The following is a 26,325-nucleotide window of genomic DNA, read 5'->3' as shown; positions in this document are numbered from 1 at the left end:
CGAGTGTCCCTCCTGCCCTTGGCTGGTGTTCTGCTGCACCCCGCGCCCCTCGCCCCGGACCCGAAGTCCCTCTCCCTGCTCCCCAGCCCGGCCCCTGCCCCGCCCCGGCCGCCATGGAGCGCTGGCCTTGGCCGTCGGGCGGCGCCTGGCTGCTCGTGGCGGCCCGCGCGCTGCTGCAGCTGCTGCGCGCAGACCTGCGTCTGGGCCGCCCGCTGCTGGCTGCGCTGGCGCTGCTGGCTGCGCTCGACTGGCTGTGCCAGCGCCTGCTGCCCCCGCCGGCCGCACTCGCCGTGCTGGCCGCCGCCGGCTGGATCGCGTTGTCCCGCCTGGCGCGCCCGCCGCGCCTGCCCGTGGCCACTCGCGCGGTGCTCATCACCGGTGAGTGCGCGGGGCGCGGGGACTCCAAGCTCGAGGGCGGGACCACCCAGAGGGCTCCCCGTGAGCACGCCAAGGCAAGGCGGGACCCCAGCGCAGGAGTGGGAGTGTCGCCTTCCCTTGGGTGCCGGGAGTGAGCCAAGTAGGAAGCGCAAGGCACCTCCCTAAGTCCGGGTTAACTACCTGCCGCTGTGGAGAGTGTTGGAGGGGAAAAGGAGGCCGGGAGTGGGCAGGTGCGCAGGGACAACTGCTGCATGAGAAAGACGGAACCTTCTGGAGTTTGGGGTTTATGCTACGCCCGTCCCCAAGAGAGCAGTCGTTGGCCCGGGGCGTGCTCTGAGGGACTTAGAGGATGGTCACCCCTTGAACTCTGCCTAACATCCCCACGTGGCACGCCCCATCTCCTCTTCCCTGGGGTCAGAGGAAGGCGCTTAGATGGGGAGTTGGGGCACCGACCCCCTAGTTGGCTGGGACCGTTGGACTCCAGAAAAGGTTGAGGTCACCATGAGGAGCATCTGGGCGTTCAGCTGCCTCTCAGAACCCACCACCCACCCTCAAACTGCTGAGGTAGCTGTCCAGAGTCTGCAACCAGCACCCCACCCCACATTCCTCCTGGTCTTCAGTGCCCAGGAAGGAGGTCTTGGAGAGCTGTACTCAGGTGCCTCTGGCTGCCTGGCGGAGTTCCCTTTGTCTGGAGCAGGGAATAAATCTGTCACCAGAAGGACCGGAGGTGGGGGTTGGGGGGGACTGAGGCCCAGCCGGAAGTGGGGAGGGGGAGAAAGGCCAGGGGTTACTGGCTCCCTTGTATGGGGGAAGGGTAGCCTAGTTCTCCCCCAACCCCCATGGCTTTGGACAGGTTCTCAGAGCTCTGCCCTTACACTGGGCCCTGGGCTGGGGGCTGCCTCTAGACTAGCCCCTCAGAGGCTCGGTCCAGTAGGGGGCCCTGCATGATCAGATGGACCTGGGAGAACTTCCCAGAGGCCATCCTTGAGCTGGGCCTGGGAGGATGAGTGAAGATAGGTGGAGTGTGGAAGGTGTTTTGGATCAGACAAAGTGTGGATATGGGACAAAGGTTTGAGACAGGAATGAGCATGGCCTGGTTAGGGAACAGTAACCAGTAACCAGCCTGGCTGCTGTGATGTGGTGGGATATGAGGTTGTTTCCTCAGAAGAGGCCTTGAATGCCAAGCAAGAAGCCAGACTGCTGAGGTGGGGTGGGAATAAGGATGGCATGAGGGCTTTTGGGCTTCAGCAAGAGGGTGGAGTTAAAGCAGGGTTCAGGCTGGATGAAGTGGGACCTGAGCTCAGGGTATGGTATGAAACTTCAGGGGATTGAGGAAGGAAAGATAGAGACCCTCCTGGTAGGTTGTGAGCTCTGCCTTCTAATTTGTGAGCTGCCTCAACAGGAGCTGGGCTGTCTGCTGGGACTAGGGCCCCAGTGGGCAGTCTTTCCTGAGATCTCCCTTCAGGCCTTCATGCTGCTGCTGTTACTTCTCCTTGCCTTGAGCCTGAGATCGAGGGGAGAGGTGGGACGCCATCTGAGGCTTGGGCTCCCCCATCTCTGGCTATAAAGCCCTGCGATGGGAGAGGGGAAGGGTATGGCCCGGGCCGCTCCAGCTTCTCTGCAGTTTCCTCTCTTGCCACCTGACTGCAAGACAAAGAGGGATCAGACCCTGCCTCACCTGCCAGGAACAGTGTCTTGAGCCTGCCCGAACTGCTGGAGAATGTCCCTGAAATCCACTGCCCAAGGCCACTCCAAGAGCTCAGCCCTGGAGTCAGAATTTGGGCTGAGTGGCCGAGTGCCTTGTGTGCACATTTGTGCACCAATGGTGGCACGGGGGCTCTCATGGGAGTGAAACCCTGTGTGAATATGCAGGCAGGTTGGAGGTATATACGTACAGGTGTCTCTGTGTGTACAGGTGAACAAGAGGGTATGCAAGGCATGGGTGACTGTGGGGACCGCAGAGCTGAGGCTCTGGAAGGCCTCCATTTCACTGTGAAGGGCTTGTCTGCTCTGGGAGGGAGCTTAGGTGAGTGGACACACATGTGCTCACTCGCCTCCCCCAGCTGCCACGTGCCCTGGAAGGACCCATCAGCCCAGGGCTGTCTGCAATCCCCCAGCCACCCACATAAAGCCCAGCTCACAGCCCCCTGCCCAGCTTTGTTCTCCGCCTGAGCAGAGGGGGTGGGGCTGAGGTGGGGAGGGCTTCCCATCCCAGAGTGTCCAGAATTGGGGAAACAGAGCTGCTGTGAAGCTTCTGCTCAGCAGGACCACGAAGGAGGCAGGCCTCAGAAAGCCTCAGTCCTCACAGGCCTCTCCCTGCACTTGCTGACTGCCCACGGAGCCAGGATCAGAATGGGAACAATGAAGAAGGGAGCGTTGCTTATCAGACCCCCACTCTAGCCCTGCCTGGTGGTTCCTCTCTCTACATACTGAAGACAGGAAATTAAGTCACCAAAGTGGTAACTGACCTCAGGTCACACTTGTTGGGTGTGGGAAGGGATTCAAATGCAGGTCTGTTCTCTTCCCCATCCAGCATTTTGCTTGTCCTAGGGGCAAGTGGTTCTGAGGCTCAGAGAATGCCCCACTGTTGCCACTGCTTGGAATTCCAAGAGCTGGGGGTCAAGGGTGAGGTGGGGATGGGCCTCCAGCTTGCCTAGAGCCTGGAACAACAGTAGGGGTGTTGGCAGGGAAGGGAGGTGGGGCTCAGGTTGTGATGGCGGGAGCTGAGAGCTTGGGCTTCATCCCCAGGGCTGGGGTGGGGGTGGGGGTGGGGGGGCGGGCTTGGAAAGGTTTTCAGCCGCAGAGTGATACTGTCATTTTTGGAAAGATCCTTCTGATTGCTTAGGTAGAGAATGGATTCAAGGGGGCAGGATGGGACAGGACCAGAGAGGGGGCTGCTTCCTAGGCCAGGTACGAGGAAGAAGCCCGGACAAGGGCAGCTAGGGAGGGAGGGAGGCTGTGCTTCTGCACACGCCAGCTGAGGCCTGAGAGCAAAGGAGGCAGGACGCTGGGGCTGAGACAGGGTCTCACGCTGACCTCCAGGAGCGTCCTGGCCTTCGTCTTTGTTGGCTAAGTGACTTTGGGAAGCGACTTCACATTCCTAGGTCTCAATGTCCTCATCTGTAAAGTGGGAATTGTAAGCCATGTTTGGGGGAGCTATGGGGAGTCAGGGAGTTGACAGCTGTGAGAGAGCTGGTGCCCAGGTGCTCAGCCAGAGGGGAGAAGCCTGCAGAGGCCAACCCGGGAAAGGAGGGAGGGCTGCTGATTGCTGGAAGATTGGATATCCTGGGGCCTGGATCCTATCCGGACCCTGGTGATCCTAGAGTTGTCTCAGGCCGGACTGGGCCACAGTGGGAGTTCACTGGCTGCCCTGCCCTGGCCAGGCTGTGACTCTGGTTTTGGCAAGGAGACGGCCAAGAAGCTGGACGCCATGGGCTTCACGGTTCTGGCCACCGTGTTGGAGCTGGATGGCCCCGGCGCCCTAGAGCTGCGTGCCTGCTGTTCCCCTCGCCTAAGGCTGCTGCAGATGGACCTGACCAAGCCAGCAGACATCAGCCGAGCACTGGAGTTCACAAAGGCCCACACCACCAGCACGGGTCAGTGGCCGTAGCTCCCCCAGGAGAGGGTGTGCTTGGGTGGGAGTGAACGGGCAGGGATTAGAGGTTTGCTGCTGGCCTGACCCAGAGCTTCGTCCTTTCTTTCTCCCCCTTCTCCGTGCCCTCAGGCTTGTGGGGCCTGGTCAACAATGCAGGCCACAACGATGTGGTGGCCGATGTGGAGCTGTCTCCAGTGGCCACATTCCGCAGCTGCATGGAGGTGAATTTCTTTGGTGCCCTTGAGCTGACCAAGGGTCTCTTGCCACTGCTGCGCCGTTCTAGGGGTCGTATCGTGACTGTGGGCAGCCCAGCAGGTGAGGGCCCTTCCCCACTGGAGCGGGGAGGGGTGCCAGAGCCTCTGGCCCAGGCTGAGCTGCTTCACTCCCAATTCCTCCCCAGGAGACATGCCATACCCGTGCTTGGCAGCCTATGGGACCTCCAAAGCGGCCATGGCGCTGCTCATGGACACATTCAGCTGTGAACTTCTGCCCTGGGGGGTGAAGGTCAGCATCATCCAGCCTGGCTGCTTTAAGACAGGTGGGGGTCAGGTTTGGGATGGGGGGGTATGTGGGTGTGGTCTTCTCTGGGGTGGGATCAGGTCTGAGAAATGGGCATGGCTCTGGTTGGGGGCAGGGATCGGTTTGGGAGATAGACGGGCCTGAGTCTGGCTTTGGCTTCCCTAACTGACCTCACGCTGACCTTGCCGCTCCTTCTCCCCCCTCCCCGCCCCAGAGTCGGTGCAGAATGTGGGCCAGTGGGAGCAGCGCAAACAGCTGCTGCTGGCCAGCCTGCCCCGAGAGCTGCTACAGGCCTATGGCGAGGACTACATCGAGCACTTACACGGGCAGTTCCTGCACTCACTGCGCCTGGCGCTGCCAGACCTCAGCCCGGTCGTAGACGCCATCACCGACGCTCTGCTGGCCGCCCGGCCACGCCGCCGCTATTACCCGGGCCGCGGCCTGGGGCTCATGTACTTCATCCACTACTACCTGCCTGAGGGCCTGCGGCGCCGCTTCCTGCAGACCTTCTTTATCAGCCACTGTCTGCCGAGAGCGCTGCGGCCTGGCGGGCGTGGCTCTGCCCCAGCCCAGGATGCAGCCCCGGACCCGGACCCGGACCCAAACCCAGGCCCTTCCCCTGTGGCAGCGCAATGAGCAGTGCCTACAGAAGGCCTAGCTGCTCCGGCAGAGGAGGTCCCAGGAGCCCTTGGCCCTCCCCTGGGTATGGTGACCCCCAAGTCTGCCCTAGAGCCTGCCCTAAAGGACCCCAGCCCTACCCACTCGGTCAGTGCCCCAGGCCAGGCCTGGTGAAGCAGAGGCTTCCCAGGCAACCTCCCGGGCTCTCTCCTGCTTCGTGAGCCCACACAGACCCTTCGGGGCGCAAGGTTCCACCATGTAGCTGGGAGAACCCAGCTGGATGGGGAGTTTTGTGCAAGACTTGGCTGTAGACTTTGACAGGATCCCGCAGACAGTGCCTCTGCAAACTAAGGAGTGACTGGGTGGGGTGGGGACCACCACCCCTCAGGATTTTTTCAAGGCACCAGTGCCTCAGTGCTGCAATTCAAAGGGTGAATCCTGTTTCTTGACTGGCTCAAGAATTAGGGCCCTGACCACCCATCCCAAGCCTCCCTAGCCCCAGGGAGGCTGCATACCCCACCTGCCCAACTGCCACCTTTTAAATACAAATTTTTATTTCTCCTAGGATGGAAAGATGCTGTGTTGGGAGAGGGGTGACTGCCTGGGTGACAGGCTGTGGCTGGGTGACAGACTGCGAACTGCCTGGGGAACCCCTGGTGTTTAGCATGGGCCAAGGCTCTGTGGTTCACACCTATCCCCCTTCACTGACTGAGGGTAGATCATTTATCCACAGGTTTGGGCTTCCTCATAGTGAAATGGGGGTAGTGCCCCTGGCCTAGGGCGTAGTGCCCCTGGCCTAGGGCGTAGTGGGACTCAATGAGGCAAACAGGGGGGCCTGGGACCCTCCAGGGCCAGGACCCAACTCCACAGGCCTATCTGGGCCCCCAGTGACTTCCCCCGCACTGCAGCACCTGGATGCACAGGGAGAGGGCCAGCGAAGGAGGTCGAAAGCTTGGGGTGGGGGCAGGCTCGACAAGGGTGGCACCCAAGGGAAGTTGGGGGTCTGGAAGAGGTACTGGGGCCCAAAGGAGACAACAGACAGTTAGGCTTAGAGAGGGCAGTTTATTGTCTCAGGGGGCAGAGCTGAGGGACAGGGTTGCAGAGCTATGCCTCAAGGACACGTACTCTATCCTTCCCCTGGGCCAACCACAGAGGAAAGAGGAGGCTCACGCTGCCCCAGGGGTTCTCAGGGAAGTGACCACATGCTTCTCAGACATGTCAGTGGCTGTAAACATAGGGCTGAGGGGGCCTCCTTGGGGCGGGGGTAGGGGAGAGGGGGAATTGGTCCATCCTTGGTAGGGAGAGCAGGTGCCCAGCCCCTTTTCAGGCCCAAGAGCCATCTCGGAGAGGGTCAGGGAAACCGAAAGTCACTAAGACAACGTGCTACCCCCCAGGGCAGGCATGTGAACCATGGGCTGTCACAGCACACGCAGACACACACTTGTGGGCATCCTCGGGCCAGGGCACTAGAAGATGGGGATGTAGTTGTCGATCTTGGCGCGGTGGCGCTGGGCAATGCACTCGGCAATCCACACAATGTTGCGACACTCTTGCTCCTTGAGCTTCACAAAGGCGTAGAAGATACCAAAGTGGAACTGGTTCAGGAAGGCCAGCTTGTTCAGTTTCACCTACAGACAGAGGCAGGCGTGGTGTGCAGGTGTCCGTGACCGCAGAGTCAGGCCCGGGCCACCAACCCTCCCTACGATGAGCAGGGGAGCAACCCCTCACCTCATGCTCGAAGAATCGGTCCTCCAGGGTCTTGTCTCCAGGGTTGCTGCCTGCGCCCTCGAAGAGCAGCTTGTACTCCTGGCCCAGGGGAGGGATGGACAGCATGAGTGTGAGGTGGGGATGCAGATGCCCGTATGCCTGCCCATCATGCTGTAGCCAGGGCACTCACCGGGTAGTAGTCGGCCACACTCTTCACCTGCTCATAGTCATCAGCCCGAGCCAGCTGGGCCAGGCCCTCCGGGTAGAGCCTCCCGCAGTGCGGAAAGAGCTTGGCACGGTCCTCCTTGGACAGCTCTGTGTCGAACGAGTTGATGGTGATGATGAAGGCTCGTCGGTCGGCTTCAAACTGTGGGGCCGAGGCACAGGCACAGCGAGAGGGAGGTGGAAGGGGGCAGTTGCCAGTCAGCTGTCAGGGCCTCCCCTAAGCCCGGGCTACCAGGGACCGGCAGGTGGGAGGGTGGGCAGGCACTTACCTCCAGGATGGGGCACATGGCATCGGCTGTGGTCCCGCCCAGTAGTGTGCAGAACTTGTAGAAGGACTCCAGGTAGGCCTGTGCAGAGCAGGGGGCTTACTCAACCCAGGCAAGGAACTGGGGGACCTGCCTGGCCTCCTCCTCACAGCTCCCTCTTTCCCTCCCCAGTCCCCTGCATGGTGAGTCCAAACATCACACCCATGGACTGGCCAGGCAGCCCCCAGGTCAGAGCCTCGGAAACATCCACAAATTCCAACCGTCAATCAGTTGGCCTACTGTCTCTTGGCACCCAGGAGTGACAGAGCAATTTCTGGCCGACCATCTGCGTCATGGTGCACTGCCCCCTACACGCCCCTACACCGTCATCCCACAGGAGGCCAGGCTCAGAGGGGGCTCGGTCTGCCCCCAGCTGTTCTGCCTGCCTTTCTCCCAAACCTCCCCTCCTCAGCCTCAGCAAACCACAAGTTGATGGGCTTGGGGAAGGAAGGTGACTCCTGAGAGTTCACGGAGACAGCCCAGCCTGGGTGCCCTGGTCCCTGTTGGCACCCCACCTCACAGAACTCCTTCCATCCCTCAGGTAGCTCCCAGGCATCATGAAGCGGCAAGCAAATTGTCAGCCCCGCTCCTGCTGAGGGATGGTTATTGCTTGCACAGACGTCAGCCCTGCAGTGCAATGGCTGGGCCCATGGGCTGTGGTGGGAACGAGCACATCCTGCCCGGACAAATTGGATCTGCTGGGCATGAGGAAAGGACAGGTCAGCTCAGGCCCTAGTTCCCTGCCAGCACCCGTTCATTCATAAAACCAACCAGGCACCTGTCAAGAGAGAGGGGATGGTCTTGCGGCGCCCCCCAGGGAGCTCCCTTCACTCAGATCCTCCTGGGTCCTTTCTGGTGGCCTGGTCACAGGAGCTCCACAGGCTAGAGATTATTCTTCAGGGTTGAGGGTCAGAGCTGGGAGGCGTAGAAAGCTTTCGGCACTGAGGTCTGCCCTCCAAGGTTCGGAGACCTTTCCACCCACCACTAGGTGTTTGGGGCCCCGGGTTCTGCTGCCCCAAGGAGGTGAGATGAGACTCAAGAGTCCACAAGCACAGGCAGAGCCTGGCCAGCAGCACGGGGCAAGCCGGGCTCAGGAGGAGGCCTGTGGTGACCACTCGGGTCACAGGAAACAGAAGTCTAGAACACGTCAGGGCGCCAGAAACCTGGAAGGAGAGAGTGGACCCCAGCACAGCAGATCCCCAGGAATCAGAGGGCTTGGGTGGCAGAAACCAATCTGCCAATCCTACCATGCTTGGTGGTGATTTAGTTCCTCTAGGACTGTCCCCAGCCACTTTTCTCCCCACGGCCAGCCAAGCTGGCTGTGCCCAAATCTCCAGGCTAGCCCCGGTGGGGCCTGCAGCTCCAATCTGTGGGGAAGCCACCAGCCTTCCCCGAGCCTTACCAGTCCCTGGAGAGGCTGAGCCCAGGGTCGGGGGAGGTGGTGGGATAGGCCCAGACTCTCTTCAGGATGCTAGGGCAGCTGAAGAAACTGGCAAGACCCCAAAGGCCCAGGTACCAGGGTTACCTCCCCACCCCCACCCCGTCCCCTGGAGCCTGCCAGCCCACGGCTGCTGCACCAGCTGCCTACAGCTCCCACCCGCCAGGCGGTTGAGGGTCCGTCTAATCTCCAATCTGTGGCCACTGGGCTGGGACACTGCCTGACGAGCGGGCGGTCCTGGCATGGCGCCCTCAGCCTTGGATCCGTGTTTACGAGCTGGTGCCCGAGCAGCCCTCGCCAGTGACTCCAGCTAGAACCAGTCAGGCCCGGTGAGGGTGTGGGTGAGGCTGGGGGGACAGCCGCACCCCTCACCCAGTCTCAGGGCAGGGATCCCGGCAGCAGGCCAGTTGGGCGGGCGGGAGCACTCAGATGGTGTGCGCACGCACAGCCTCGGCTGACTGCCTGGCCTGCCTCCCTGTTAGCGGGGCAGAGGAGAGCACGTGCTGTGCAAACAGGCTGAGCCAGGTGTGATCCAGGGCTGCCAGAGTCTAGCAAGTGGCTTCAGGCCACCCACCCTGCTTCTCTGAGCCCTCAGTTTCCTCATCTTACCAGTGTGGATACTGACGCCCCCCTCGCTCCTCGGGCAGTCCTGAGGATTAAAGAAGCCGGCGATCTTCCTAGCTCAGTCTCACCTCTCCGCTCTGTCCTCCACATCGCAGCCAGAGGGGGCTTTCTGATGACACTCTGCCCTGCTGTGGCAAACCTTCACTGGCTGACCCCGTCCACAGGATACAGTCCAAACTCTGGCCTGGCACCGCAGGCCCTGGGTGACTTGATCCTGTGCCTGCCTCTTTTTCCAGACCTGTGTCCTGCTGTCCATCTGAAACCTGCACTTCCACGGCAAACCGCTTGCCACTTGGCCCACGTTCCATGCTTGCTTCTGCATGTGCCTACACCACTGCAACCTACAAGCAGGCTCCTCACCTACCCCCAGAGCCTCCCTTGCACTCTAGCCCAGATTCCTGGAGGGAGACTGGAGGGCCTCAGCTCAGGCGGCGGCCCTCTGTTGGTCCCCTAGCTCCAACCCGGGCAGGAGAAGAACATCACTGTAAAGATCCGACCGACAGATGTTCTCAGGGTTAGGTCAGCAGGGCCCTTGGCCTGGGCTATCCTCAGCCCCCACTTCGGGGCCTGATCCATGGTCCTAGCTGCAGCCCATCAGGGGTCCTGGCACCACAGCTCAGTGCCTCACTACAGCCAGAGCCCAGTCTGTCCCAAACGTCCTTCACTGGTCCCTGGCCGGCCCCCTGCCTTGGCTCCCAGCCCTGCTCCTAGCCTCTCTGGGCCAGGGCAGTGCGGACCCATGAATCCCATGCTCACTCTATCTCCAGGGGTCACGAACCTGTGCCATAGCCTAGGGGGAAGCAGAAGGTGGGTGGGGGATGCGGATGCTGGGACGTGACACTGGTTCTAGGCCTGGAAACCCGAGAAGGACATGGTGACCTGGCTACACCTGGCTGGGTCCCTCCCTCCACCATAACCGAGCACAGTGTTGCCTCTGCTCAAAGCCTGTCCCTGCTGGCAACAGTCCAGGTGGGGTAAACCTGAAAGCTTTGGCCTGGGTGGTGGCCCGTGACCCTCTTGGATGCGGGGGGGAGCGGCCATCCAGGAGCCAGCTCTGACAGGCCAAGCTGTGGGGCACCAGCCACTCCTGCTGATCTTATCAGGGCCTGCCGCAGGCAGCACGAGATGGAGAACCTGTTCCATGCAGCCTGCACCCATCGTGGGAGCCAGCAAGTCAGTGGATAAGCCCCCAGGATAGGAGCCTGGTGCAGCTGCGTCTTGTCCCAGCACCCACCTAAACCACCAGCTCACCACACCAGGGGGCCCCTGCCTAGAGGCCAGCCCCCACCACGGGCAAGGGCACTACCTTGTAGAGCGTGTTGCGGATGATCTCGATGTTCATCTCATCAAGGTCCTGCTCTGAAATGCAGTCCTGGAAAAAGGCCGCTGGGGAAGAAAGACGTGGGGGTGAGGGTGGGTGACTGGATTCAGCCTAGGCAAGAATTCAGCTGCTGTTCAACCACCCCTGCAGGGCACAGAGGGCTCCTGCCACAAGGCCCGACTGCCTGGGGGTTGGGGGCCCCCTCAACCCCACCTGGGCAATTGCTTTAGAAGTGGAAGAAGCAATACTCGGGGCCATGTGCACTGACCTGAGCTTCTCCTGCATCCCTGCTCCTAAAACTGATTTATAAAGAGGCGGCCAGCCATAACATGATCTAATCGCCTCTGGGGCAGACCCAAGCTCAGACCATGCCAAAGACAGACTTGCATAAGAGGCCATGACATCCTCCTTCCTTAAGGGGCAGCTGTGGATTTGGGGTCTGATGCCCACAGATCTGCAACCCCCGGGAGGGCCTGGGGCCCACACTTGGGAAACCAGCCTCCTTCTCTTTCAGACAAGGAATGAGCTGGCTGGGCATGGACCAGTGACCCAGAGGGCCACTGTTGGGCTGAAAGTGGAGGCCAGAGCAGGACAGAGCCCCCTCTCCTGACAGGGGCCCTCAAGCTCACTGGTCTATCTCTTCTTTAAAGATGGAGAAACTGAGAAGCCACAAACAGCCCAGAACCAGCTCAGAGTTACTGGGACAGTCTATGGCAGATATGCCCAGCAGGTAGCGCTCAGGCCTCTTAGTACAGAAACAAGGGCAGCTTGTAACCCAGTGGTTTAACCCTGGAGGCTTCCCGGAGGTGGTGCCCTGCGGACGCGGATTGGGGCTATGAGGGCACTAGCTGGCGACAGCCTTAGTGCCTTCTCCCCAGCCTCCAAGGCAGGCAGGAGCCAGCACTGCCTAGGTGGGGCCCTGCAGGAAGCTCCCAGTTCCCCTTCCTTTCTTGGCCTCTGACACGAACCCTGCATCCTGCCGGACACTGCCTGACCTGGCCCCTGGGACCTGCTCTGCGGAGGCTAGTGAAGCTATTTGCTTCCCTCTTCTGCCTCACAGGCAGCCAGCCACTCTGGCCCAGCTTGGGGCCACAATCAAGCACAGTTTGAGCTCCCAAGACTCTGAGGGACCCGGGCCTCTCCCCTCTCCATGAGCTCCGCCCTCCTCCGCATCCTGAGAAATTGGCCAGTTTCACAAAGTTACATGCTCCGAGTCAGGCCCTGGGGGTAGCCTGCCTGGCCTAGCAAAAGCAACAGGAAAGGAGCAGAAGGCAGGGTGAGAGAATGAGAGGGAAGTCTACGGAAAGAGAAAGATAAGCAGCAGGGGGCAGGCCTCCCTTTCTGGCTCAGCATCACCCCCCAGGGGTCCCCACAGGAACCCCACATGGAGGCACTGCTCCCCACCTCCCCCCTCCGCCCCAGTGGCTCACCCAGGGGCGTGTCCACCAGAATGGCATTGTAGAGCTCGGCAGGTGTCTGCGCAATGTTCACAGCCTCCATCTGCTCAAAGCTGCCTAGCGGGTGGCACTTGGGTACAAGTTCGGCGATAGAGCGCTGGTGCAGCGTGCCCGTGATGAGCAGGATGACATTGTCAATCATGTAGCTGTAACTGCGAGAGGCATACAACAGCAGGGAAGCTGGTCAGGAAGAGGGGTCTGCAAGTCCTTGTCCAGCACTGTGCCCTGCCCCCACCCCGCACAGGTCCCCAGCCCCTCCATGGTGATGCCGCCTCGAGAATGCTGCGGGCCAGCACCATTGGCTCACCTCCCTGCCCAGGTGCACCCCTATATTCCAGCACCAGGAGTCCAGGACACACACGGACCCTCCCCTGGGGGTGTGGCACAGATTCACGCCCCCTTCAGTGGTTGGGAACAGGTAACTACCCCACAGTGTGAACAGTTCCAGCAGGGCACAAGGAGGGGGGGGTTGCAAGGCCAGCCTGGGGGATGAAAGAACTGGGAGATGAAAGTGTGTTCTGGGAAGGAGGAACAGTGTGTGCAAAGGCCTGGAGGCATTCATGAGTGCCCGCCGCATTCGAGGAACTGGGCACAGATCAGGGCTGCAGAGGGAGGGAACCAGGCCGGTGCAGCCAGCAGGCTGGGGCCTGGACACGGGTACTCCAGGCCAGGCTCAGGGCCCTGACTGCATTTTGAGCGCTAGGGATCCATGAGCAGGATGTAGGCAGGGAGTCCCACAGTCCCATTAGGGTCAATCTGGCTGCTGGGTGGGGAAGGCTGGGGGGTGGGGGGTGGTTATCAGGGAGAGAAAAGGCTGAGGGGTAGAGTGGGGAGAGAGCAGAGAAGGAGGCAAGGCCAGAAGGAGCCAGTGGGAGGGCCCCTCTGAAGTAGGGCCCCAGGTCAGGCAGAGATGAAACAGGTAGATAGCTGCCCTCTGCAGCCCCGCTCCAAAGGCAGAGCACCGCCTCCTCCCCAGGGCCAGAGGCCGAGGCCAGGTATCCAGCCAGGAGGCCTGGAGGAGACCCAGAGGCCCGGAGGCGGAACTCAGGTCATCCCAGGCCGAGGCTCCCCTGGCTCTGCGCTCTGGAGAGCGCATGGGCAGCAGAGGGGGCTATGGAGCTGGGGAGGGTGGGGCGGCCCGCCGCAGACTTGGCAAGGGGCAAGCTCTGCCTCCGACCTTTAAGACAATGCCACAAAGGAGCTGAGGCAGAGCCGTATAGTCGCCTATGTGGGCACTGGGTGAAAACGGGGGAAGGCCCCACGCACAGTCAGGTGGCAGTAACCACAACATTTCTCCAGCCTGTCACCAGTGATGAGCTCGGGGAACAAGGGAGTGGATGAGGCCCCGGGGGGCGGGGTACCACTGAAGGGTCAGAGCCGGGGTGGAGGCTTCTGCCCTGAACAGCTACTGAGCACAGGCCTGGCCCTAGCTTTTCGGTGGCCCACAGGTAGGCCCCTGTCCTAGGAAGGCTGAAGCTGTCCACAGAAGACCCCTGGTGAGCAGTGGCCCTAAATACCAAGAGAAAAATGGGAAAGGGGTGGCCCAGGCCTCAAGTCAGAGCCCAGCCATGTGGGGAGCTCCCACAAGGCCCTCCAGGAAGGCAGCAGGAGGAAGAAGTCACAGCTCCTGTCCTGGCCTGACCCCCACTCCCCCTTCTTACTGCGCCCTCCCCCAGCTCCCACCCAGCCCAGCGCCCCGCTGCGACCTCTGCTCTCCTGGGCTTGGGGCCAGGCAGCTGCCCTCTCTCCGCCCCCAAACCGGCTGGGTCAGCGACAGGATGTGCACTGAAAAGAGACAGGCCCCCCCCTTCTCAAACTGAGGGCTTCAGGCGGGGCCCATTTGTAGCTGCAAGCCAAGAAGTCCAAATGGCCAGCCTTCTGCCCCTGACCTGACAGAGCTGGCAGAGCAGAGGGACCTCAGAGAAAGCTCGCTAGAGCTCTGTGCCTTGGCCTCCAGCCCAAGCCTGTATCCCCTCCACCCCAGACAGCATCCCTCGTTCCCAATGCCTCCGGAATCTCCTGTAGCACAGTACCACAGGACTACATGTCACCTCCCGCAGCCCTCTACCTGCACCCCATCCAGCCCCACTCCAGCCGTCCTGTTCCCCAAGACTGCCACAAAGACCCCCGCCCCCCCCCCCGAAGATGCTCTTCTACACTCGCACAACCCTTTGGACAGGGACAGGGGGAAGAACATACTTCTTAGGCCTTTATTATCCTATTGATCCCAAAACCACCAGCATCAGCAACCCCACTGTCCAAAAAAGGAAGAAAGAGTACAGGCACTCGGCCCTGCCATGCCACTGGGCAGTTGAGCTCTATGTCCCCATTTCCAGGGTCCCCATGCCCCGGCACTACACTCCCCATCTAGCCTTGTCTTCTCAGAGGGATCCCCACAAGCCAGTTTTCTTTCTCTAAACCTCCCCACTCCTTGTGTCCACAACTCAGGGTATCTGTTTATGTTGGGGGTGGGCTGGGGTGAGGGTCCAGGGGAAGCGCTCATACTCCTCAGGGTCCTGGTGGGGACTCAGGGGAGAGCCCTGCGGGAAGACTCTACCATCCCAGCTTCACTGTTTCCCTCCAGTGGTGTGGAACAGGCCAGCTGTGATTCACGTTTCAGGCCTGAGAGCAGACGTGGGGGCCACTGGTAGCAGCCCCTAGCTACCCCCAGCCTCTCCTGCTAGAAGTCCTGGCTGGGCACCAAGGAAAATTCTGAGCCAATTAAGGGCCACTTCTGATCACATACCCCAGCCCCTTCCAGGGCCCCATTCTAACCCAGGCTAGGCCAGCCTTGGATAATCCTGTGCCAGGCCCTGCTCTTCCCTCTCCCTGAGTCAATGACAAGGTTGCTGCAGAAGCAGCCCCTGCTTTTCTCCCCGGCCCAGTGAGAGCCAGAATCATCTTTCCTGGGAGAAAAGAGGCAGAGCAGGCCTGGCAGAGATGGTGCTGGCTGTTTGCTTCTCCCCCAAGGCCAAGGCCTTCAGCAGGCAGGGAAATCCTCCTCCTCCTCTTCGCCTGGCTTCAGCAGCTGCCTCCCTGCCCCCAGAAAGCCACTCCACCAGTCCTCCCCTCATTTGGCCTCAACAGGAGAAAATGAGGTTCCAGCTGGTCAGCATCTCCCTCCAGAGGAAGACAGCTGGGGAGTGGACAGGCGGCTGCCCGCCAGGCCAAAGAGGCCCTTGTAGGGTGGGGAGTGGGGAGTCTGTATTCCTCTGCCCAGAGGCCCTCCCTCACCCTGAGCCTATAAGACTCAGCTTGGGCCCACAGAAGTCTCGGGTTGGGGTTTAGGAAGCCCCTTCTTCCAAGAAGTCTTCAGAGCCCCTAGCCAAGCCTGGTCCCTCTGCTGCACCCTTTGGCGCCACCTGCTGGAGAAGCATGGCTTGCTTCCCTGTTCTCATCATCCTGGCCCTGGGCGCTGGCCTGGCACTGGTGAGGAGCCCCCAACGGCTAGGTACCTCTGCCAGTCTGTCCATCCTACAGCTCCCAGCAGAGGCTGCTCATAAACAGTATTTGTGCTCAATCACATCAGAGTCCTGCAGAGCCCTGCCCAGGGCAAAAGGTGTACAGAGATACCAAGTCGTGGCCTCAGCACACTACCTGTCAAGCCGCAGTCTCCCCTCTGCAAACAGGATAACCGAAATGCAGCCCACAGCAGAGCTAATGAGTCCCTGACCTTATCATCAAAATCCTGCCCCTCCTCAGAGGCCCAGCTGGGTCTTCGCACTTGACCTAAGCCTTCTGGGTCTTGAAGAGCTCCTGTGAGCTCTCCCTCAGTCTCCGGAAAAGAGTCACTGCTAGCTCTCCCTCAAGGCCGGAGACAGGTCTAATGCAGACCCAGAAACCATGGCAGGTCTGGGGCGCCTGGGTGGCTCAGTCGTTAAGTGTCTGCCTTCGGCTCAGGTCATGATCCCAGGGTCCTGGGATCAAGCCCCACGTCAGGCTCCCTGCTTGGCGGGAAGCCTGCTTCTCCCTCTCCCACTCCCCCTGCTTATGTTCCCTCTCTAGCTGTGTTTCTCTCTGTCAAATAAATAAATAAAACCTTAAAAAAAAACAAAACAAAACAAAACCATGGCAGGTCTAGAGCCCCAGCTGTAGAGACCCTGCTGGGACCCAAAAACAGTGGTTGTAGAAAGAGAGGGCTAAAGGGCCAGGAGAGGGAGTAACCTGATAGGGAGTAACCTAAGGTAACCTGATGCCTCTGTGGCCCGTGGTGCAAAAAGTTCTGGGGAGAATGGCAGGTATGCTAAAAGGGCCACTGGGTACTGGAGGCCACTGTCCTGGGACAAAGCCTCCTTCCAGCTACCCACTCCAGCTGGTGGCACTGAGGTCCCTGGTACAGAAGAAAGATTGGACCTCACCTCTCCCAGATGGTGCCACTTACCAGGCCCAAGCTCTGCCAACGGGTACCTGGCTGCTGCTCACGGGGGAAGGCACCCTCCAGGGAGGCTCACATCTAAAGACAAAGCCTCTGCGGCCCACCTGAAACTTCCCAGAGACCAGACTCACCTCCCACAAGCAACTGTCCCAGCTACCCTTTCAGGCCTACTCTCCTCTGGGAAGCCATCACGGAATGGCCCAGACCAAGATGCCCGTCCCAATGCCAAAAGACCCTAATAGAGGCTCCATCCCAAGTCTCAAAGCAAGTTAATGGCTAGGCCCAGAGAGGACCCTTGGTATAGTGACATATTACATTTATCACCACGAAATTGAGCTAAATCGTTTCAAGACCACACGACTGATGACAGCCTACTTCACTACTATTCTCGCTTGCTCAAGGCCTGTCTGCCCCCACACAAGACAGCTGCCTCTGCTCTCGCCACCCATTCTCCTGAGCAGCCTCTCTAACTCCACCTGATCCTGGAGTCCTCTTCATGCCGGGAAGCCTCCTATGACCCTGGCTCTGTTTGTAGCAGCTGCCCACAGGCCTCTGCAGGAGCTGTCTACACCGCCACCGGCACCGACATCCCACTGCATTCACACGCCCCTCCCTCCTGGCGCCGGGCCTAGCCCAGAGCTGATACTGGTCATGTGTGTTAGCCAAAGGGATCTACAAAACCATGGGACACTGTCTTTCACCAGGGGAGGGCAGAAAAGGCCTTGACCTCCTTCTTTTTGCACACCTTCAGTGACAAGGAACCCATCACCTCCTGGGGAATCCTGTTCCCGCCACTCTGAGGGATGGAGCCAAGTTGATCTCTCATGGTGGTCCCAACCTCCACCCCCGTGGGGCCAGCTTTGTCTGGGGACAGTGATGGCACGGTCCCTTCAAGTAGTCACACTCAGGATGGAGCCACTGGCAGACGCCTCCCCTCCCTGAGGTAACCACACTCTCCTCTCTGGTTACATTCCTCTGGACATCCCTAGGATTGGAGGCTCCATGATCCAGCTGCTCAGGACATGTACGGTTCCCTCAGGCCAGAAGCCCCCCTCCTCTAATTCTTCCTGTAAACACCCTTCCCCTCAGCCACACAGCCACCTCCTCAGAGAAGCCAGGTGTGAGTTCCCTGTCTCGGGGAGCTGCCCTGGACGGGCCCTGGCCCTGACAGAAGGGATCCCCTCTTTCTGCAACACTGTGGGATGACCCAGAAAGGAGGAAGAGGAGGAGGTGGAGTGGAGGAGAAGAGCAGACAGGGAGGCAGGAGTGAAATGGCAGACATGCTGTGGGCGGGAGGGTGAGAGGGCTGTGGCTCCTGATGAGGCCTGGAAATCTTGCCGCATAAAGGTCAGCGGTGACCTTGGTCAGGGCCTTGTGGTGAGTGATGGGAGGGCTGGGAGCAGACTGGGGACGCGAAGGATGGGCAGGGCTGGGGGCAGGGGTGAGAGAACAGATAGTGCATGTAAAATCGTAGGCCCCAGGAGGTGGGTTTTTAACGTGTGAGAGACCTGCGCTGTTCAGATGCTGATGGGAAGAACCTGGAAGGGGAAGGTGGCTGTACAGACAGGTGAGTACAGGTGAGTGGCCAGTCAGGGTCCAGGGAGTGGGGCTCGGGACTCTGGCAGAAGGACCCAAGAGAAGAGGGAGCCTCTGCCTTCGGATCAGGGTTGGGGACACAGATGCAGTGCTGGGAGGTGACTGGTTTCTAGTCTCTCCATGGAGGAGGAAGGCGGGCCATCTGCCCAGAGAGAAGGCTGGGGGCAGGAGGGGAGTGGTGTGCAAGATGGTGAGGTGCTCTCCCAACCTTGGCGGGGGGCTGCGGGGTGCTGGGTAGGGAGGGCAAGCGGCCGGCCCGGCAAAGACAAGCCGAGGCCAGCTGTGATGGTGAGCAGCACGTCTGGCAGCAGGGATCACCGCCCAAGGCCGGCTTCCCCAGCTTTGCTCCAGGCTGTGGAGGTGGGGGAGGGCGCCTCCAGGCCGGAGGCTGCTGGGATTCCTCCAGGGCTGGGGGGCTGCCAGCCAGGGCGGGACCAAAAGACGGGCAGCCAACAGAGCTGCGGATGCTGGCAGAAGAGTGCTCAAATGATGGACCAGGGAACCTCAGCTGGGGAGGGAAGAAAATGAAGACAGAAGGGGCAGCAGGGGAGGAAGCAAGGCCCAGTGTCCTGCTGAGTCCGGAACCCGCGTCCCACAAGGGACTGAGAGTGGGCTGGAGGGCCTGAAGACTGTGGGTGGGTGGGGGGGGAGGCTGACTCAGCGATTTTGGGGTGGAACAGTTCCAGTAGTGACATGGCCTTGGGTAGCCATCAGTGGGGGCGGCTGGAGTGGAGAGCAGAGGAGCGGGTCACTGGAGATGACGAGGTCATGGAACGAACAGCCACAGGCTCAGACAGGCTGACACGTGGCTGCTGAGCTCTTCCTGAGTGAGGGCAGGAGTGAGGAGATGGGAAGACTTAAGCCACGATCACCCATGAATGGAAGGGGCGGGGAAGTGACGGCCTGCCACAGGATAGTGCTTGGCTGCTTTAAGCACGCTTGCTGCTTGCAGCCAACCTCCAGCAAAGAGCTGGCGGCTGTGCGGCCTCAGTCACGCTCGGAGCCCTCTCCAGTTTCATGGCCTGGCAGGCTGCGACCAAGCCTCTAAGGGTACCAAGAAAGGCCAGGAGCTAGCTGCACAGGCAGGTGGCCAAGCGGGCAGTGGGATGGATGACAACTGCCCTCTGACCACTGGCATGGGTCAGGCCTTCTCTGGCCAGCCTAGCTGGCAAAGCCAGAACATTCATCAGGAAGCTGAAAGAGCCTTGTGCAAACAAGGTGAAGGCTGGACTCTGGTAATAAATGCATTGCTTCCTGGTATGTCCCCAGCTCTGGCCTTGGGGCAAGGGATTCGCAGGCCCAGGCCAGGGGGTTGACTGACAGACACATGGGATGCTCCAGCGTGACCCCGACTCAGCAGCACAAGACATGCCCCATCTCTGGCCTCCCGCCCCAGAAAGACCATGTCATGTAGTCTGTACCCTGACCAGAGCCAGGGAGGTGCAATTCCAGGCCCAGCCAGGACAGCAAGGAGGTCCCAAGAAAGGAGACCTGTGACTGGGAAAGAGACTGCTTCCCAGCCTGGGCAGGTTCCCTGAGCCCTTCAAGGGTCCCAGCCTGTGGCCTCCACCCAAGGAGGGAGCCCTGCTGGCTGCAGCCCCTCCTTGAGCAAGTAGATCTTGAGTAAGTGGCTTCTCTTTGCTAGGTGTGAGAAGCAGGGCAGGCAGGAAGCACCTAGCCAGGCAGGTGTGCCAGGTGCCAAGGAGGCGGGTGGGAGCACCAAAATGAGGGAATGGTAAAAGCTCGACAGTGCCCATAGAGTACCTGGAAATGCTTCCCCACAACACACACTCACACACTCCACTAACGCAGCGCCCACTCATTTAAGCTAGCCACCAATCACACCTCTGGGGCCGTCTCTTTGTTCACCAGGCTTGGCTCCTGGCTCCTGGGCTATCCCGGCAGAGGGAGCCTCTCTAGTTCCGTTTCCACAGGCATACCTGGCAAGCAGGGGCTGCCTCATCCACGTGCCCCTCCCCCTCAGCCTACAGGACCTAGCGGCCTTTCCTCTGCTCAGCTTCTCCAGAAGCCTAGTAGAGGCAGGGCTACACCGAGGGGTTAGACAGTGGGGAAGCCAGGCAGTCAAGGGTCATAAGCATGGGGACCTGGGGAAATGGGAAAGGTAGCCAGGTGTTCAGACTCCCCCTTTTCCCTAAGACCCAAGGCCATGGACAGAGAAGATGGAGAATGGGCCTCAGCCCAGACAGGGCCAGAGCGCCTGACTGGTGCATTCCAAGAACCTGGCTCCCCAGAGCTCTGCCCATCCCCTTAGCCCTGACCCCAGGATGGAAAGTGGGGACCTAGCAAGTGTTCAGTATGCATGCTGCAGGGTGAGGGAGAAAAAGTGCTCCCATCATCCCTGGTCTCCCCACCCCAATTTCTGTAATGCCAGGGGTGCAGGGAAAGGGGCTTCATCCAACACGACAGTGTGGGACACTCTTGCCTGCCCACCAGCTTCCCAGGCAGCACTGAAGTGGCTGGTGGTGGCCTGGAGGTCCAGGGTTGCCGAACGGCCAGTCCAGCCACACGGCCCAGGAAGACCCTGCGGGCAGCTGGCCTGAGCCCATGCTAGACCAGCCGCAGCAGGTATAGCTATGCTGCCCAGTGGGAGGGGAAGGCACTCCAGGCCACACTTACGTAATGAAGTCCAGGAAGCTGGCGAGGGGCTCATAGGCGTGGTTCCTCATGTGGCGGAACTCCACCACCATCTTCTCCTTAAGCCGGTCATCAATAACCGACACGGTCAGCGGCGAGGCCTCATTGGCCAGGAAGTTGCCGTAGTCAGTGCTCTGCAGGTGCAGCTTCAGGTCTGAAAGCCGAGGCAGGGGGTGGGGGCGTGAGGGTCGGCCATGCTGAGCCTCCCCAGCACCCCAAGACCTCATCCCCACCCGGACTCTGGGCCCCAGGCTCTCCCCTGGAGTTGTGGCCTGCTGCTACCCTGCCTTCACCTCCCTGTTGGCTCAGGCCCTACTTCCAGGGCAGTCAGGCCAAGGCTCCAGAGATGTCCCAGACCCTTGGGCCATGAGCCAGTACACTGGGCCTCAGAGGCCAAGCACAAGTAGAACAACTGTTCCTCCAAAGGACAAGAAGGCCTGGGAAACCCCAACCCGGGTGCCATTTACAGCCCATCGCCTTTGAGGCCCTTCTGTCTGCTGGGCTCTGGGATGGCCTTAACCTAGAGCAGGGTAAGACACGGGCCCCGCCCGCCAGAGCCTCAGGGCTAGCAGAGCAAGCCCACACACTCCGGGCAGAAACAATGCCTATAAAGTAAAGGCGGCAGGAGTTGAGTGAACACCAACATAAGGACAGAGACGGTGAGAGAACACGCCAGGCTGGGCCGCAGCAAAGGGCAGGGGCAGGGACATACAAGGGCAACAGCCAACAGGATGGCCTGAGGGACAAGCGGCCTGGAGGACAAAAGAGTGGCGTGAGGGGAAGATGAGGCTGGGAGGGAAGCCTGGCCTTGCTGTAAGCAGGGCGGGAGGCACACAGGCCCAGCCTCCGGGCTCTTCTGAGCAATCAGGGACAGCGTCAGGGAAAAGGGACGAGAGGAACAGCAGAAGGGTCCTGGGTGGGAAGGTCAGCTGAGACCCAGTGGGATGAGGGCAACAACCGAATAGTCGCCTGGCTTTTGCCCTTGTTTCCCACCCCTGGTCTCTTCTCTACCAGCAGCCACAGCGATCTTGACACAAGGAAGAGCATGTCACTCGTCTGCACGGCCTCACCTCAGGGCCTTCCCTGTCCCTCTGCCTAGAGAGTAATGCTCTCTCCTCAGACATCCCCTCTTCAAAGACCTCTCCTGCAGCCTCCCCACCCTGTCCCTTCACGTGTGCTGCTCTTCCTCGTAACACTGTTCCACCTGTCACAGGACCCGGACGCTCCATGATAGCAGGGATCTGGGGCCACTGCAGTGTCCCCGGGGCCTAGAACAGAGTATGCTCTGGTGCGTTTTCATGCTCAGTAAATAACTGGGGAATGGACAAAAGTCTGGGGAGAGTGTTGGGTGAGGACAGCAGGTGGGTTTAGTCCTGGATTTTGAAATGCGGGACACTGGAGCAGCGACGGCAGTATCAAGGACAGTGGCCGAGAAGGTACCCATATGTGCGTGCGTGCGTGTACGAAGGCCCAACAGCCAAGGCGGGCTTCTGCTGTAAGGAATGACGTGTTTTCTGTCCCATGGGGAGGCTGTCCAGGGGACGACAGAGAGGGTAACACTCGTGAACATTTCCACAAGCCCCCCTGATCAAGCCTCCCTTGTGTGTCTGTGGGCCCGGAGGGCCATGCTATCCGGGGCTGCTTCAAAGGAAGGGTCAGTGTGGCACGTAATTCCCTTGAAGTCCCTACCCCTGTACCCCATCAAGAGAAGAACGCTCCCAGCCTGGAGTCAGGGGTGCTAAAGGAGAGATGAAGGAGCAGGTGACGGGGGGAGGTGAGAGGGAGGGAGGGGCGTGTGTGCCCCTGGCTGAGATGTCTTCCCCCTGCAGCTCTGGGTGGCACCTGGGTGGCCGCCAGCACTCATGTCCTCTGTGGCTCCCGGGCCCTCACAGAGTGGACTTTAGCCTCGTGAGGGCTGCAGGAGGCCTTCACCTGCTGCTGCTCTTGCCATCGCCCTGCCGCTCACATCTCCTTCTCTCCACAGCCCCCCAAAAGTGGGACAGAACCGAGGGCAAGGTAGGGCAGGGAGAAGCCACCAGCCCCCTGCTCTACCCCATGGACCTTGCTGCCTTTGGCCCAGGAGGTGTGCACACTCCTATGTCCTCACCCCAGGCTGTCTGCCATGAGTCCCTCCCCTGGGTTCCATTCTTCCCCAGCCCTACCATGGTCTGGCCAAGGCCCACCTATGCTTAGACTAAGGCATAGGTGAGAGAAGGTGTTTTGCTTAGTGGCACTTGAGTTGTTGCAATGTTTAATTACCCATTTGGTTGTCAAAGAAAAATTCTTAGCCATAACTGATGGTCGCTGGAATAGTACATCACTTTGTATTCCTACCTCTAGTAATGGGCTTTATGTGCCAGATTTTAACATCTTCGACCCTGGAAAAGCACAGAATTCTTTTCAAAAGAAACACGGTTTTACTTGCACACAACTGATCAGTTTTGAGGGATCCTTAATGCTCTCGAAGTGGTTTTTGTGGATGTGAAACAGAGAGCGAGAATATGAACTGATCCCTGTTACTATAGTATTGAAATTAATATACTTTATCACACATTGTGACGCTTGAAAAACAAAGTGGGCAGGGGGTTCTGGCCAGGGCACAGCAGGTGCTCAAATCCCCACTAGGGGAAGCTGCAGAGCCGACAGCAGCTGGAAGCCGGGGCTGGAATGTGGTGCTCTGGGTCAGACCGTCTAGTGCGGTAGCTGCCAGACCAAACCTGTTCGTTGATCCACCCAGCCACTGCAGCCGGCAGAGAGCCCATCTCAGGCAAGAAGACTCCTTCCTCTCTAGCTCACAGCTGGTCCTGGAGGCCAGGGCAAAACCCAGTCCCCTTAGCAGGGCCCCTCATGCCAGTGACCCCACTATTATCTGGGACAGCAAGTCCAGGCCCCGGGCCCCAGGCCAGCCTCCTGCCTGCTCCTCTCCAAAGCATCCTTGCATGCGCTGCTAAAGGCTTCCCTAAATGCTGTCCGCCTAGCCTCAGCTCTCCGGCAGTGTGCCCTGCCTCTACCTTTCTTTCTTTTTTTTTTTTAAAGATTTTATTTATTTATTTGACAGAGAGAGACACAGCGAGAGAAGGAACACAAGCAGGGGGAATGGGAGAGGGAGAAACAGGCTCCCCGCTGAGCAGGGAGCCCGATGCGGGGTTCGATCCCAGGACACTGGGATCATGACCTGAGCCAAAGGCAGACGCTTAACAACTGAGCCACCCAGGCACCCCTGCCTCTGCCTGTCTAAACAGGGCTTCTCTTAGCTGGGAAGGTGCGCTCCACAGCTTCCCCACTGCCAAGTACCCTCCCCGCTCTCCAGCTCCCACTGACTCTCCATCCAATACACTGGTCAAGTGGGAGTCAGCACCCCAACACCAACACTGGTTGAAACCCAGACCCACTCTAACTGGAAACAGAGGGGTCCCTGCTGTGTACTCAGTCCCGTGCCAGGAGCAACCTGTGCGCTGGACCTCCCAGCCACGCCCATTTCACAGACTTAGAACTAAGAGCAATCAGAGGGAACATGAAACCTATCCAGAGTCCCAGTCAGGTGTTGAGGGACCGGGATGTGGATCAAACCTGGTGGATTCTGGTCTCCAATTCTGGCCTCCTCTCCTCCCCCACCCTTTACATCCTTGACCACGTCCTCCCACGGCCCTTGGCCCAGGGTGGGCCTTGCAACTGCCTAGACAGACTTTAGTCCCAGAAGAGCTGGCAGGGGGCAGGGGGCAGAGGGCATGCCGCCTTCATGACCTTGGAGGCAGCCTGGACACTCACTGCCCACCTGATGTCATGCCTCAGCAAGCCCCTCTGGTATCACCTGTAGCCACGTCTATTCCTAGAGAAGCCAGGAACATGTGCCTGTAAATGAGAGGAGCAAAGCTGAGGGGTGGGCTCTTCCTTGCCTGCTCCCACCCGCGGGGCTCAGCACAGGCCTGACAGCAAAGCCCCCGGGGCCTTGGCCGCTGCGTTCTGCTGACACTGCATCTGGGGAAGCCGCGGCTCCCAGCGGGGCTGGAGCACAGACGGCTGCCTGGTTTCTGCTGGCTTTTGTTGAGATCGTGGCAAACCCAGGAGACTCTACTGAGAATCCTGCCCAAGGCCCAAGGAGTCTTCCTTACCAGGAAACTCATTTTTTAAAGGCCCCCCCAGGGATGATGTCAAAGGGCCGTTCCAGACCACTTTCCCTGGCCAAGCCCTGCGTCTCCCTGTGAACCAGGGAGAGGGGACAGCCTGCCAGCCAAGAAGGCGACTTGGAGGCAGGCAGGCTAGCCGATCCCTCTGCTTGGACCACACAGTGCTTCTGAACCAGCTCTGACCCTGTTCAAGCAACCTGGCGTCCAGGACCAGTTATGGGCAGCCCCAAGCCCTTCAGACAGTCCTCAGGGCTGGGAGGAGGCCCACTAGAACCACCCCCTCCACCACCACCAGCAGCTTCCTGCAGGCTCTGAGGGACGCAGAGAAGGGGGGGTGACTGGGGGGTGGGATCTAAACACAGGAGGAAAGGCCTGGAACTGGTTGAGAGCTTCGTGGGAGACCCAGCCCCCAAGGGCGGCCAAGGAGCCAGGGGCTCTGGGAAGGCAGGGGCTAGTTCTCTGTGCCTCGAGCTCAGCAGCCTGACAGCCTCGGTGACAGCCCCTGAGAGCCCCAGACGTGCCTGGGCTGAGGCATGAGCAGTGTTCTGGTTAGCATACACTCAAGGGACCGCTCTGGTCTACCCACAAGCCCAGCTGTCTACCCCAAATCCTCCCATCCGTGGCCCAGCACCAGGAATGTCTGGCCAGCTTGGGAGCTCTCATAGCAAAAAGACTTCCTCGGAGGCTGATTTCTCATGTCCAAGAGGACGCTGCTGCTATCAGGAAGTTCTCTCTGCAGTCTGACCTAAACCCCTCCTGAGAGGAAGCCCACCAACTCAGTTTCCCAGTGCCTCCAGCCTCCCCTGAGGGCTCTGGGCTTGCTCCTCAGCACCCCTCACCCCACTCAGGACCTTCCCCTACCTCCTCTGCTTCCCAGGGTCGCCTGTCCCAATATTACAGTGACTCTCCCCACAATTCCCATCTTCCGGTGCCAGTCAGGCCTCCTCACCACCATGGTGCCCTTTTGCTGGCCTCCTGCCCCATGTTTTGGCTCCCTGCCCCCAAGTCCTCTCACACCGTCACTAGAGTGAAGTCGTCCAACTCCAGCGTGTCATTGTCACCTTTACTCAGTGGCCTCTGTGGCCTCAGAGCTAGAGCTCTGCCTCCTCCCTACAGTCTGTGAGGCCCCACGCCTTCAACCCTAGCACCACCTCAGCCTCAGTCATCAACTCTCTGCTCTACTGGTCCCATGCTCTCACTACGGCGACTCGCCTATGATCTCTGACCCAAGCGAGTGCGCTTCAGGGATGTCTACAGAATGCCCTCGGGAAAAAGCCCCTCAAGTGCAGGAAACAGGGCTGCTTCCTCAGCCAGAGGCCTCTGCCCTCCCTCTTCCATAGGGCGCAACTGTCCGCCTTGAGTCTGCCCTTGTCAAGGATCATTGC

The 26,325-nt window shown here is 59.9% G+C and overlaps 2 protein-coding genes across 2 annotated transcripts in view; one reads left to right on the top strand and one right to left on the bottom strand.

Annotated features, from left to right (window-relative positions):
- The first annotated feature begins 6 nt into the window (after positions 1-6).
- HSD11B2 (hydroxysteroid 11-beta dehydrogenase 2) lies at positions 7-5,674 on the top strand. Its single transcript, XM_025888748.2, has 5 exons — positions 7-378; positions 3,762-3,974; positions 4,103-4,288; positions 4,374-4,511; positions 4,707-5,674. The coding sequence occupies exons 1-5, from the start codon at positions 114-116 to the stop codon at positions 5,126-5,128; spliced, it is 1,224 nt and encodes a 407-aa protein (XP_025744533.1). The 5' UTR covers positions 7-113; the 3' UTR covers positions 5,129-5,674.
- A 478-nt stretch (positions 5,675-6,152) lies between these two features.
- The window catches only part of ATP6V0D1 (ATPase H+ transporting V0 subunit d1), a 38,333-nt gene continuing 18,160 nt past the window's right edge, over positions 6,153-26,325 (bottom strand). The window contains exons 2-8 of the mRNA XM_025888749.2: positions 20,796-20,967; positions 12,161-12,339; positions 10,716-10,795; positions 7,312-7,389; positions 7,008-7,184; positions 6,839-6,916; positions 6,153-6,738 (exon numbers count right to left, since the gene is read on the bottom strand). Of these exons, the coding sequence (XP_025744534.1) occupies positions 6,577-6,738; positions 6,839-6,916; positions 7,008-7,184; positions 7,312-7,389; positions 10,716-10,795; positions 12,161-12,339; positions 20,796-20,967 (926 nt within the window). The 3' untranslated portion in view covers positions 6,153-6,576. The remainder of the gene's footprint in view (positions 6,739-6,838; positions 6,917-7,007; positions 7,185-7,311; positions 7,390-10,715; positions 10,796-12,160; positions 12,340-20,795; positions 20,968-26,325) is intronic.

The sequence above is a fragment of the Callorhinus ursinus genome, unplaced genomic scaffold, assembly GCF_003265705.2.
Source record: "Callorhinus ursinus isolate GAN/ISIS: 27379988/994484 unplaced genomic scaffold, GSC_fseal_2.0 scaffold37, whole genome shotgun sequence".
Lineage (NCBI taxonomy): Eukaryota > Metazoa > Chordata > Mammalia > Carnivora > Otariidae > Callorhinus > Callorhinus ursinus.
This window is presented reverse-complemented; position numbering and strand designations above follow the sequence as displayed.

Excerpts from the sequence above, each read along its gene's own strand:
- HSD11B2 (XM_025888748.2), top strand. The coding sequence starts at position 114 with ATGGAGCGCTGGCCTTGGCCGTCGGGCGGCGCCTGGCTGCTCGTGGCG. Across the intron at positions 4,289-4,373 it reads GACTGTGGGCAGCCCAGCAG|GAGACATGCCATACCCGTGC; the intron begins GTGAGGGCCCTT and ends ATTCCTCCCCAG. Across the intron at positions 4,512-4,706 it reads GCCTGGCTGCTTTAAGACAG|AGTCGGTGCAGAATGTGGGC; the intron begins GTGGGGGTCAGG and ends TCCCCGCCCCAG.